This window comes from Filicampus tigris, chromosome 15 (assembly GCF_054856515.1).
Source record: "Filicampus tigris isolate MCC_2025a chromosome 15, RoL_Ftig_1.0, whole genome shotgun sequence".
NCBI classification, from domain to species: Eukaryota; Metazoa; Chordata; class Actinopteri; order Syngnathiformes; family Syngnathidae; genus Filicampus; species Filicampus tigris.
This window is the reverse complement of record NC_141231.1, coordinates 2,252,236-2,265,357: the sequence shown is the minus strand read 5'-3', so window position 1 is coordinate 2,265,357 and position 13,122 is coordinate 2,252,236. Positions and strand designations below refer to the sequence as shown.

At 42.0% G+C, this 13,122-nt stretch overlaps 1 protein-coding gene across 5 annotated transcripts in view; it reads left to right on the top strand.

The window, feature by feature from the left end:
- pam (peptidylglycine alpha-amidating monooxygenase) overlaps window positions 1-13,122 on the top strand; it is a 41,496-nt gene that overhangs the window by 24,233 nt on the left and 4,141 nt on the right. For 4 of the 5 annotated variants that reach the window (XM_086053227.1, XM_086053228.1, XM_086053229.1 and 1 more), the window contains 13 exons: window positions 2,474-2,533; window positions 2,685-2,744; window positions 3,098-3,373; window positions 4,363-4,492; window positions 5,370-5,486; window positions 5,689-5,761; window positions 6,104-6,314; window positions 7,143-7,346; window positions 9,151-9,275; window positions 11,161-11,257; window positions 11,346-11,396; window positions 12,304-12,543; window positions 12,657-12,716. In XM_086053227.1, the coding sequence (XP_085909353.1) occupies window positions 2,474-2,533; window positions 2,685-2,744; window positions 3,098-3,373; window positions 4,363-4,492; window positions 5,370-5,486; window positions 5,689-5,761; window positions 6,104-6,314; window positions 7,143-7,346; window positions 9,151-9,275; window positions 11,161-11,257; window positions 11,346-11,396; window positions 12,304-12,543; window positions 12,657-12,716 (1,704 nt within the window). The remainder of the gene's footprint in view (window positions 1-2,473; window positions 2,534-2,684; window positions 2,745-3,097; window positions 3,374-4,362; window positions 4,493-5,369; window positions 5,487-5,688; window positions 5,762-6,103; window positions 6,315-7,142; window positions 7,347-9,150; window positions 9,276-11,160; window positions 11,258-11,345; window positions 11,397-12,303; window positions 12,544-12,656; window positions 12,717-13,122) is intronic. The other variant, XM_086053230.1, reaches the window with a different exon arrangement.

Genomic DNA, 13,122 nt, shown 5'->3' with positions numbered 1-13,122 from the left:
AGCAGCGGCTCGACCCTGAGTCCCTCCCGGATGGCTGAACTTCTCACCTTATCTCTAAGGGAGAGCCCGGACACCCTGCAAAGGAAACCCATTTCGGCCGCTTGTATCCGAGATCTTGTTCTTTCGGTCATGACCCACAGCTCATGACCATAGGTGAGGGTAGGAACGTAGATCGACCGGTAAATTGAGAGCTTTGCTTTTCGGCTGAGCTCCTTCTTCACCACGACAGGCTGATACAGGGTCCGCATCACAGCAGACGCTGCACCAATCCGCCTGTCGATCTCCCGTTCCATCCTACCCTCACTCGCGAACAAGACCCCAAGATGCTTGAACTCCTCCACTTGAGGCAGAATCCCATCCCCGACCTGGAGAGGGCATGCCACCCTTTTCCGACTGAGGACCATGTTCTCAGATTTGGAGGTGTTGATTTTCATTCCGGCCTCTTCACACTCGGCTGCGAACTGCTCCAGCGAGAGTTGGAGATCGCGGCTTGAAGAAGCCAACAGTACCACATCATCTGCAAAAAGCAGAGATGCAATACTGAGGCCACCAAACCGGACTCCCTCGACACCTTGGCTGCGCCGAGAAATTCTGTCCATAAAAGTTATGAACAGAATCGGTGACAAAGGGCAGCCTTGGCGGATCTCATCCACCCCCGGTGGCTTTGCCACCGAGGAGCGTTTTGACTACCTCAGTTACTTCAACCCCAGAGATAGGAGGGCCCACCTCAGAGTCTCCAGGCTCTGCTTCCTCAGTGGAAGGCGTGTCGGTGGACTTGAGGAGGTCTTCAAAGTATTCTCCCCACGGACCCACAACGTCCTGAGTTGAGGTCAGCAGCTCCCTATCTCCACTAGAAACAGTGTTGATGGTGCACTGCTTTCCTCTCCTGAGACGCCGGGTGGTGGACCAGAATTTCCTCGAAGCCGTCCGGAAGTCATTTTCTATGGTCTGCCCAAACTCCTCCCTTACCCGGGTTTTTGCCTCAGCAACCGCCAAAGCTGCATTCCGCTTGGCCAGCCGGTACCTGTCAGCTGCCTCCGGAGTCCCGCAGGCCAAAAATGCCCGATAGGACTCCTTCTTCAGCTGGACAGCATCCCTTACCGCTGGTGTCCACCAGGGGGTTTCGGGGATTGCCGCCACGACAGGCACCGACGACCTTGGGGCCACAGCTCCGATCGGCCGCCTCAACAATAGAAGCACGAAACATGGTCCACTCGGACTTGATGTCCCCGCCTCCCACGGGACGTGGGCAAAGTTCTGCCGGAGGTGGGAGTTGAAACTCCGTCTGACAGGGGATTCTGCCAGACGTTCCCAGCAAACCCTCACAATATGTTTGGGTCTGCCAGGTCGGACCGGCATCTTCCCTCATCCATCAAAGTCAACTCACCACCAGATGGTGATCAATCGACAACTCCGCCCCTCTCTTCACCCGAGTGTCCAAAACATGCGGCCGCAAATCCGATGATACGACTACAAAGTCGATCATCGAACTGCGACCTAGGGTATCCTGGTGCCAAGTGCACATATGGACAACCTTATGTTTAAACATGGTGTTCGTTATGGACACTCTGTGACGAGCACAGAAGTCCAGTAACCGAACACCGCTCGGGGTGAGATCGGGGGGGCCATTCCTCCCAATCACGCCCTTCCAGGTCTCACTGTTATTGCCCACGTGAGCATTGAAGTCCCCCAGCAGAACGATGGAGACCCCTGGTGGAGCGCTCTCCAGCACACCCTCCAAGGACTCTAAAAAGGGTGGGTACTCCGAACTGCTGTTTGGTGCATAAGCGCAAACAACAGTCAGGACTCATCCCCCCACAGTAAGGCGGAAGGAGGCTACCCTCCGGCCCACGGGGGTAAACCCCATTGTACAGGTGCCAAGCCGGGGGGCAAAAAGTATGCCCACACCTGCACGGCGCCTCTCACCTTGGGCAACTCTAGAGTGGAAGAGTGTCCAACCCCTCTCGAGAGGACTTGTACCAGAGCCCAAGCTATGTGTGGAGGTGAGCCCGACTATATCTAGTCGGAACTTCTCAGCCTCACACACCAGCTCGGGCTCCTTCCCTGCCAGAGAGGTGACATTCCATGTCCCAAGAGCTAGTTTCTGTAGCTGGGGATCGGACCGCCAAGGTCCCTGCTTTTTACCGCCTCCCAGCTCGCACAGCACCCGACCCCTTTGGCCCCTCCCACCAGTGGTGAGCCCATGAGAAGGGGGACCCACGTTGCCTTTTCGGGCTGAGCCCGGCCGGGCCCCATGGGTGCAGGCCCGGCCACCAGGCGCCCGCCATCGAGCCCCACCTCCAGGCCTGGCTCCAGAGGGGGGCCCCGGTGACCCGCGTCCGGGCAAGAGAAACTGGAATCCATACATTTTTTTCATCATAAGGGGTCGTTTGACCCATCATTGTCCATAGAGTTGTTGAAAAACAATAGATACGCTTAGTGACAGTATCATTTTCACCAACTCTCCTCAAAGGTCACCATGATAGCCCATCAATGCCAGGTACAACCAGTGAAGAGCAGCCTTTCAGTCAGGGTAAGCAGATATGGCACATTATTTGATTTTGAAAAATTCCTCATACAGATGACAATGTTGGACACTGTATCCACCCATATTGTCCATACAGTTGTTGAAAAATAATGGATAAGCTTAATGACAGTATCATTCTCACCAACTCTCCTCACAGCTCACCATGATAGCCCATCAATGCCAAGTACAACCAGTGAAGAGCAGCCTTTCGATCAGGGTAAGCAGATATGGCTCATTATGTATTTTTGAAAAATTCCTCATACAGATGACAATGTTCTCTAAAATGATAACCTTTTACACAGAACTGCAAAAAACAATCTTAAAACTCTATTCTATATACTTGGGTTGGGGATTTCTGTTCCTAGAGTAATCTGTCCACACTGGACATAAATGTCCACTTTGCTGGAAATGTATTGTGGCATATTAATTTGTTCCACTTGCATGTGGCTTCCATTTTAGAAAAAAGCTGATTAACACCTCTACCTCTATGCCCAGCTAAACAAGCCTCTACGTCAAAGCTTTGTATCCTTTTATATTTCCTTCCTTTCCTTTCCTTTCCTGTTTGTGCAGGTGACCTTTCTACTCTAATATCCAAGCTGCTAGGCCAAAACAAGGATGTAGTGCACGTTCATAAGTACAACCCCAGTAAGATACAGAGGGTCCAGCCTGAGCTGGTGGCTCAGATTCATAGCTTAATACAAAAGAAAAACTTCGGCTCCCCTGGTGCTTCACTAGCCCTCCAAACCAACAGGCATCCTGTTTTGATGAGGGACAGAGTCCACAAATTCCATCAGCTTGAGGCCGTGCCCAAGCTGACAAAAAGCAAGCTGCTGTCGCAAAGACAAGGTGGGTGTGTGGGTGTAGGAAGTCATATCATCAGTCATACACTACCTTCTGTGGTATTCAAAACAAACCCCTTGCCCTTTTAGTCAAATGTGTTCTTTTGAGTTGACCATTGCTGTAAGTCATTCTCATCATAACATCTATACCGCGCCACACATCAAAATTCTTGTCTCTTCTATCGGTGATGTTCATTATCTTTCTCATTTCCACTGCTATTTCTTCTGCCTGCATCATAAATCGGATGTTATGATACTGTATGTTCATTTTCTTCTGTTCTGGTTGGATTTTAAATATGCTTTTTTGTGTAACAGGATTATTATTATTAATATTACCACTATTATTAGTCGTAGTAGTAGTCATCTAGTCTCGGGTAACCCAAGACTTGTCGTCAGTCAATTACAAGGGACATGAGATAAACAACCATTCTCACTCAGTACATCTATGGATAATTTATCTTCAATTAACTTAAAGCGAAAGTCAACCCAAACACATTTTTTTCAAGAATATGTTCTATGCAAGCTCACTAGTTGAAACAAGGCATACTGCTAATATTGTGTTTGTGGAATAAGCCATTTTGTCACTTAACGACCAATCATAGCTCACCTGTTTTCTGAAGCCGAGCTACGATTGGTCGTTATCTGAGCCCCGAGGGTCTGTGATGTCATTTTCAGTTGACAGAAGTGACAAAATGGCCGCCACCGCAGATGGCTAAAAATGGTTGGATTTTGTTGCTTAACTCGTATACCACAAATGTAATACAGTATAAATGAGAATGCTGTGTTTCAACTAGTGGGTCTGCATAGAACATATTCTTAAAAAATATATGTTTGGGTTGACTTCACTTTAAGACGCACATTTTGGGGGTACCTTTTGGAGAAATGCCACTATTGTGTCAAACAATATTACTTTCTCAATTTATTTTTCTCATGTCCCTGCCGTCCAACTACCATCTGTAAATTTCTCCTGTCAACGAATGGTTACTATTTGTTTAGATATCCATCTGGAGCAAGACCTAATATGGCCACAGAATTCTCTCCAGCTGGGTCAGGTGTCAGGACTTGCCATTGACTCAGATTCCAATCTGGTCATTTTCCACAGAGGTGACCACCACTGGGGACCAGAGTAAGTTTCTACAAATGAATTGAAAAAATTGCCATATTTTTTAAGAACTATTATGATAATTATTAAGGATACACTGAAATGAACATTCTTTGTCAAACCTGAAAACTGAAAATGAGCAAACCGAGGCCGAAAACCGAAACACCAGAATATTAATCACTTAAAGCAAAATGTCCTCGGGTGGATCATTTTCTTTAATTTGCCAAAGTGCAAGCTCTCTGGTTTCTTCCGAGCGATGTGCACGCTTTCACAGCCATCGGTGAGGCAGCCTTCCTGCCCTGGGCTGCCACTCCATTTTTGGCCAAATATCTTTAGTGACCGAATTTTCTGTGCATTCCAAATAATTATTCTTAAGTCTAACTGGCTCATTTTAGCCCTGATTATCAATTGAATTGATTTAGACATAGTTAAGCTGAGTTTGAACTATTTTCTTCTCAAGGTTGCTGCATGGTGTCTAAATGCACCCTGCAGAAACTATAAGGACAAAATAATAATAATAATAAAATAAATTTATAATGTGTTTTAAATTTCACATAAATCTCAAAGAGTGTACAAGCAATATTAAAATGTTAAGGGTCACACCAGACAACCGGTTAGGATAAAAACACACATGGAGTTAGGACTAAAAATGGAGGTTAAAAAAAACGTATAAAGCCTTTTTAAATGAAGTTTTTTTAGCCCCATTTTGAAAGTCTCCATACTGTGTGGAGCCCTCAGAGACTCAGGGAGTGCATTCCAGAGTGCCACTGCTTGAAAGGCCCTGTCTCCCATGGTGGCAAATGTAGTCTTGGGCTGATGGTGGGAGTGGGTATTAGAGGACATATTGTCTTTGTGAAGAATCTATGAAACTGATGCTTTTTTTTGTCCCTCATATTTTCAGTTCTTTTGACAGCCAGGCTATGTATCAGCAGAGGTTCCTTGGCCCTATTCAACAGTCCACTATTTTGGTTGTTAACGTGGACAATGGCAACATCCTCAAGGCTTCTGGAAGAAATATGTAAGTCATACTGTGACTTGAATCAATATTTAGTAAAGCTTGTACCTCACTGAGCAGAGGCACGTAGCGAATATTGTTTTTTCGTCAGGGTTTGTTCAAGGTTGCAAAAACGTTCACCAGACATTCGCAAACAGTATTAAATAATGGTCACAAACTTGTCACCATTTAAAGTTTTAACATGTTCAAAATTCCAATCTTGTAGATTTTACTTACCTCATGGAATAACGATGGACAAGGACAATAACTACTGGGTAACTGATGTGGCTCTTCATCAGGTAAAAGCAATTTAATCTTTTAGCAATTTTTTTTATTAATCAGCTCATGGTAATTTTAGATATAATCTACTTTATTACTATTTATGCTCTTCAATTAAAAATATAGTTTTCTGTAAGATCTTTTATTCTTTCTAAAGTGTGTTATATGTAAAATATATTTGTAAACACTATTAATCTAATCATCAACAGCAATTTAATCTGACCAAAAAAAAGGACAGAATAGTATTTATTTATTTATTTTATTTTTTATTTGGGCAGGTGTAGTTTTCCTCGAATAATTAAATCATGAAAGTTTTGAAAGAAAAATCAATCAATTGTTCTCTCGTCCACTCTTACACTCAGGTTTTAAAAGTGAGCAGTGATGGTGGTGACAGAACCTTGCTGTCTCTGGGAGAGGCTTTCACACCGGGAAGTGACCATAACCATTTTTGTCAGCCCACTGACGTGGCAGTCGATTATGAAACTGGGAACATTTTCGTGTCAGATGGCTACTGCAATGCAAGGATACTGAAATTCTCTGCTGATGGAAGATACCTTTCTGAGTGGGGCGCCGGTAAGTATATGACCGTCACAGTCTCAACACAGCAAAATAGTAAAAGGCTACTTGAAGGATTTTGAAAGCTAAAATCATGTTCTATCCATACCCATCCACCCTATATAAGATCAAATAATAGCGCTCTGATGTGATTATATATGTCAGTTTCATGTACCTAGTTTTGATTACAAAAGTTTTGATTACAAAAGGTGTTTATACCAAGGCACTTTACATAAGGAGCAGACCTAAAACCTCGCCCCTTTAAATGTTTACGACAACCAAATGAACCCCAAATGAGAAAACACTATTGTGACAGAGGCAAGGAAAATCTCCCTTCAAGAATGAAACCGGTTCTTGTGTGGTAATCTTCAGTTGCCCAGGTGGAAATAAACCAGAGGTGGGCATTCTGTCAGACTGACGTCCGTCAGTCCCTCACTGACGGATGCCTGTTTTGCTGATGATTGACGAATGACAAGACACTTTTTGAAAATGACGGACTAAGTGCTGACGGGTGTGGTTTTTCGTCCGTCGGTGTAATCGTCACTAACTGGCGGATTCCATTTTGCTGACGTGGTTCTTTTGGGGTGGGCTGGGGGGGAAAGTCTGACGGTCTACTGACGGATGTACTGACAATAACAATTCAGTTTGTTACAAAAAATGACAGACTAACGAATGCCGAACAAGCAAAGTTTTGTACAATGCCCACCTCTGTGTTATTCTGATTAACAGTAATGATGGATGACCATTTTAACATTACCATTAACATGTCTTACTAAGGCAAACTGGAATCTAGCCTTGCTAAAGGAAACTGATGTGATGATGCCATTTGAAAATCCTGTCATCTAGGCTCCTCCGATCGGAGAAGGCGTATACCGTTCCGGATCCCACATAGCCTTGCATTTCTACCTGAGAGGAATGAAGTGTGTGTGGCTGACCGGGAGAATGGACGCATCCAGTGCTTTATAGCTCAAACTGGAGAGTTTGTTAAGGAAATAAAAAAAGAAGAGTTTGGAGAAAGCGTCTATGCCATCACTTTCAGTCCGGTTGGAGGTGAGTTCATGAACCTGGCCAGAGATCTTAGTTTTCTTCAATTTGTGTTGTCCACCTTGACTCTTCAGGACATTCCAAATGATTATTTTGGTTGACTGATTTTTTTATTCTTTCAGTTTCACAATTGCTTGCTTCCAGAGCTGGGCACTTGACCCTTTTTTGCCAGTCCGGCCGCGACCCTCCACCCTTGCCCTGGGTACCCTTCCGGCCGCGACCCCCGCCCTTATTCGTAAAAATTATCACCCCCCGCCCCGTTCCGCCCCACGGGCCCCCCAGAAAAAAATTAAAAAGTGTCCGTGATTGACACCGCCGCGGGAGAGATGCGAACGGCAGAGGCTTTTTAAGGATCATTAGCTGGCTAATTTAATATTCAAACCAGCTGTGGACACGCTTCAAAATGTGCCACTAGTACTTTACTACTTACCCAACTGCGTGTGATTACTTCCATTGCAAGCCCCGGGGTTGGTTTTGTCGTATTGTATAGTTATTTGGGTCCAACAGACGGCCAGAAGTAGCAGGCAACAAGTTACTTATTTATTTTGCACACTTCCCCTTCTTCATCGCCTTCAAAATAAAAGCATGCCAGCAAATCACAATACACAGCAGCTTTGCTACGGCATATTTCCGGAAGTAGGGAAGTGTGTGTGTGGCCTGTGTCACAGACCTGTCGCCAACAGCACAATGCATCGGTCATGTGAATCAATGCGGCAGTTGTCGTTCGCGCCGACGCGGGAGTACAAAGAAGCCTAAAAAGCATCCTTTCACTGAGTAGGCTGAGATTAAATTTGGCCGCCTCGCGACCACGTGAAACACATGAGGGCCGATTAGTGGGCCGGACTAAATACACTTCCGGCCATGCTTAGTCCAGCCATTTTTAAAAATTTGTCACCCCCCACCTCTCCGCCCCAAAAAATGGTCATCCCGCCGGGCCGGAGGGTCCGTCCGGTCCAGCTCTGGGACGGATTGCCCAGCTCTGCTTGTTTCAACCATAGTTGGCTCACTGGTTTTCATGTTGCGTACTATAATCAGTCCAAATGAAGTCCTGATAGGCAAAATCCAGATGCAAAAGTGAGCGTGGATTTGTTTACATAGTCAATGTTTTAGGGCACCCTGGGCAAAGTCTATGTTGCAGTATTTTTGCTTATATGACAAAAATAATAATAATGCTGCCTTCTAAGTTGTCTATCAGATCCTGATGTAAATACTGTACCTTAGAGATGTTCGTCTCTTGTCCCATTATTCTTCTTTTGAACAAACCCACTGCTGGGTGTACCCGCCCTTTCACCTAGTCTCCTGGGATAGGCTCCAGCTAGGGGTGGTATTATGAACGATATATTTGCCGGTTAGTCCCGGGGCCTATGAGTGGGTAAAGACTGCAATAGAAATTGGAATGCTCTACTGTATATCAAACTCAAATATTTTCAGTCTCCGGAAAAAATGCAGAATTTGGTGTCATGGTTCCAATTCTTTGGAAACTTAATGTAAACTGCAGCTTTTCAGACAGCGATATAGGGGTGTTAGATTAAAAAAGCAAAAGAACAAGATAAATCATCATAATGAAAATAATGACAGCCACCAAGTGGCACCACTTGGGGTAAGCCAAGAGGCATCTATTTCAGGTTTGACAGTTTTTCGTTTCTGAGGGAAACTTATCATTTTGGGCATAACGTCTATGATTAGAATGCACTATTGAGGAGGTATGGCATACTACTGGGCATACTTTAAATATAACGCATGTCTGTCCTAGTACTTCGTCCAAAGAGAGCTAAATCTGTCTAACATTTAAGCTTTCTTTTGTGTGCAGGTGAAGATGGTATAATCTTTGCAGTAAATGGAAAATCTATGAATGGAAATTCCCCTCCTCCAACTGGTTTTGCAATAAATTATGCAACCAAGGACATTCTGGATACCTTCAGCCCAAAGAAAAGGGTAAAGAAACCTTTACACATTCATCTTTATACTCACACAAATGTATGTTTGAATTGTTGGATTTATTATTATTTATTTATTATTAAATTTGTCATCTTTTTATGAATGCAATATTGTATCAACCACCTCATTCACACAGGTCCTCCAGCCATAGTACCACTTTATGTTCGAAGAACTGCTCATCATTCACAGCACTAGCAAAAATTATAGAGTTCAGGGTTGTCAAACATACAGACAGAACTGACTTGCTAATGTGTGCGAACCTGCAGGCAGGGTGAATTTGAAAGTGAAAACAATACAAAATAGTCAATGCGTTGGCAGCCACGGTCACTGAATGTCAAGTAGAACAGCTTACACTGAAAAAAAATTGGAGCTAAATCTACTTCGAAAATGTAAGGCAACTAATTGCATCAAATTATCATTGTGCTCCAAAAAACATATTCTTTGTTCAAACAATTTCAGTCATTAAATGTGTCAAATATAAATTTGCAAGTAAATTCTATTTGAGTTTATATTTTCACTGGTCAATCTTTTAGTCTTTGCGTTTTCTTACTTAAAATACGCTTTTATGAGTAGGTACTACTTTTAAAAATGTATATTTACTACTCATTTTAAGTTGGATCTACTTTCTATTGACATTTAAATGGATAAATGGTATTTCATAAACAGAAAATTAGTTAAATAAAATAAAGCAAGAGAAATATACAACACAACTGCTTTTAAAGTTTATTAACCACAAAAATAATACATGTATTATGTACATGTACTGTACATTCAACTTTTTAAACTTTGTGCAAATCTTGCTCTTCTCTAACAATTATGAGACTTTAAACAGGAGGTTCTCAGAGGGCAGTGGTAACTGACCTTAGTGTCAGAGTGTCATCAGCAGAATGCAACAGAGAAACTGAAAGAGTCACAGAAAGAAAATAAAAGTGGAAGTCTATGTAAATTCAAAAGAAAGAGCATAAACCTAACAAAGAAAAAAATCAAGAAAAGTTCTCCGCATACTCATGTGGCATGTAAACAGACATAGAGTTCATAGATTTTGAGGACATCTTTAGGTTCACATCACCTTTTGAAAACAAATGTTTACTTAAGCTACTTTGGGTAGCTAGGTTCCAATGCATAGATAAGGCCCATCAGAAAGAACCAGTTCTCTCGATGAGTATTTCCCCGTTTTGCTAACCGCAGTTAGAGTATTTTTTTAAACAATTCAGCCCTAAATTCAACTATGTAAAATTTGGTTTTATTTGGCGCTGAAAATGACCTTAACTCATTCATTGGCAGACATTTTCAGACCTTCTTTTACGCTAACGTTTGAAAGAATTTTGAAAAAAGTATTAATAACTTCCTGGGATTGAATGGCTGGACTGTGAAAAGACAAGTAAATTTGTCAATGGCAGTGAATGAGTTAATTCGCATTGTTTGACCAAGCGCTGAGTGATGAATACATGGAACTATTGTATCTCAAAACACCATCTTGGAACAAAACGGTAGAAAATTTGAAATTTGTGTTAAACTTTTTTTTTTTTTTTAATGAAACTGTGATGAGCTAAAACAGTCGCAGTCCGCCGTTATTGAGTCTTGTTGTTGTACAAGCGTAGGCAAAACAAAAGAAAATTGATTGAAACAATCTTGAAGGTAAAACTGTATGCACCCTGAAACGCATTTGATTGGAGAGGAAAAGGAGGAAGAGGGCAGGGCCAAACCCCGCAAACCAAATACGAAAACTCAAACTCAAACTCAAACTGAAATGTCCAAAAATAGCTGTGACAAATAGGTTAAGATAGCACTTTAAGGTCAAATGCAGCCAAGTAACACTCTACTTTGGATCTGCTTTATCGTTGATATAGTTTAATGTATTTTGTTCCACATTCATTTTCAGGAGTTTCAAATGCCTCATGACATTGCTGTAACCAAAAACAGTAGCATCTTTGTGGGGGATGCAGTTACCAAGACTGTTTTCAAGTTTACAGCTGAGAGTAAGTACTTCTACATTTACCACCACTCTACATTTTTTCCTCATTCCACATTTTTTGCTATCATTATTATTTTTGTTTCTTATCCCAGCGGCACATCGTTCAGTCAAGAAGGCTGGCATTGAAGTTCAAGAACTTGAAGGCAAGTTTGCAAATGCATTTTATGCAATTGGAGTTGTACAAGTATTCAAACCTCTTGAAGTTTTCAACATCTTGTCACATTACAACCACAAACGTAAACATATTATATTGGGATTTTGTGGAATAGACCAAGAGAAATTGGCGCTTGCGTCTAAAATCTGCAACGTAAGCAGTCCAATACAAACTGTAAATACTCCGCTCAAGCACTTCTATGCAGCAGCACCTGGATCAAGCATGCAGAGCCCGCATGATCACAACAGCGTGTGCTTAAGTGCTAACAGGGAAAAAAAAGGTTTTCCGTGGTGGCATGGAACCAGTGAAGTTTAATAGGAACAACTTTACTGTGTATTTGAAGCGGCACCGCAAAAAAACTTCAGGAGAATTTCCACAGGACCACAACAGCAAACAAACAAACCTTGCTCCCTCAAGCAAGTGATGCTGTCCAATATACACGTACATACATACATGCATACATACATATATACACATACACACATATATATATATATATATATATATATATATATATATATATATATATATATATACACATATATATATATACACATATATATATATATACACATATATATATATACACATATATATATATACACATATATATATATATATATATATACACATATTGTTTGATGATTCTAAAAAGATAAAAACATGACAGTATGCCACAAAAACAATAAATTAAGAGGCAAATTGTTTTAATGGCACTGTATATCTAATGGAAATACAGTAGTGGGTTAAAATTATTGTAATATGACTGACATTCATTGGATGACACTGCAGACATGTTGCGTAAAAAATAAATAGCCATAAAAAATACAAAGCTACTCCATTGTTTTTGGTTTATGAACTACACTTCTTTCTTACTTTCATTTCTTTCTGTGTAGAAATTGAGACATATATCCAAACCAAAGTGACTCCAGAGCTAAACATGTCAAAGACTGCAGCAGCTCAACAGAAGCCATATTTGGCTCAACACCTTGAGAAACAAGATGGTGAGAAGAAGAAGACTATTCCCCATCCAAACAAAGAGCAAGGTCTCCTACCAGTGGTCATCACTGTGCTCTTGCTCATCCCTCTTCTGCTGGTCATCTCTGTAGGAGTCTTCATCTGCTGGAGAAAAAACAGTAAGTGTGACAGGGTCGCTTAGCACACTTGTCAATTAGTGTGCAAGATGCATGCATGTTGTTCATGCAGCTTCGCTAGGTTGTTTCTTTCACACACTTTTATCTGTCTGCAGACCAGTATGAGGTGAAAACTGCCCCCACTGCTGTTGGAGGGATTTTGGGAAAAATCAGTGGTAAGTGATTTCCCTTCAGTGGCGGCTCATGGATCGCGCCCCATTCACTGACCGCACCCGTACATTTTCATGATTTGCTTTCTAGCCACAGTTACATACAAAGTTATGAATATAGATGAGTGTTATTGTAAAACACAACACAGTGGACTCCTGCATATCCGTGGTTTGGAATTCGCTGATTCAGATTTTTTTCGCAGATTTTTTTTCTTTTTTCAGGGGGAACCTTTTACGCTGTTATTCGCAGAACCTGCTGCTTAGCCGCTGTATTTTTTTTTTCACGATTCCCCCGCTTTTTCTTTTTTTGTGTCATTTTTGTAATATTGTTTTATGTAATAATATTCTATAAGTACATATTATTAGTAGATGTCTATATAATTTGTTTTGTTGGTATTGATTGATTGATTAA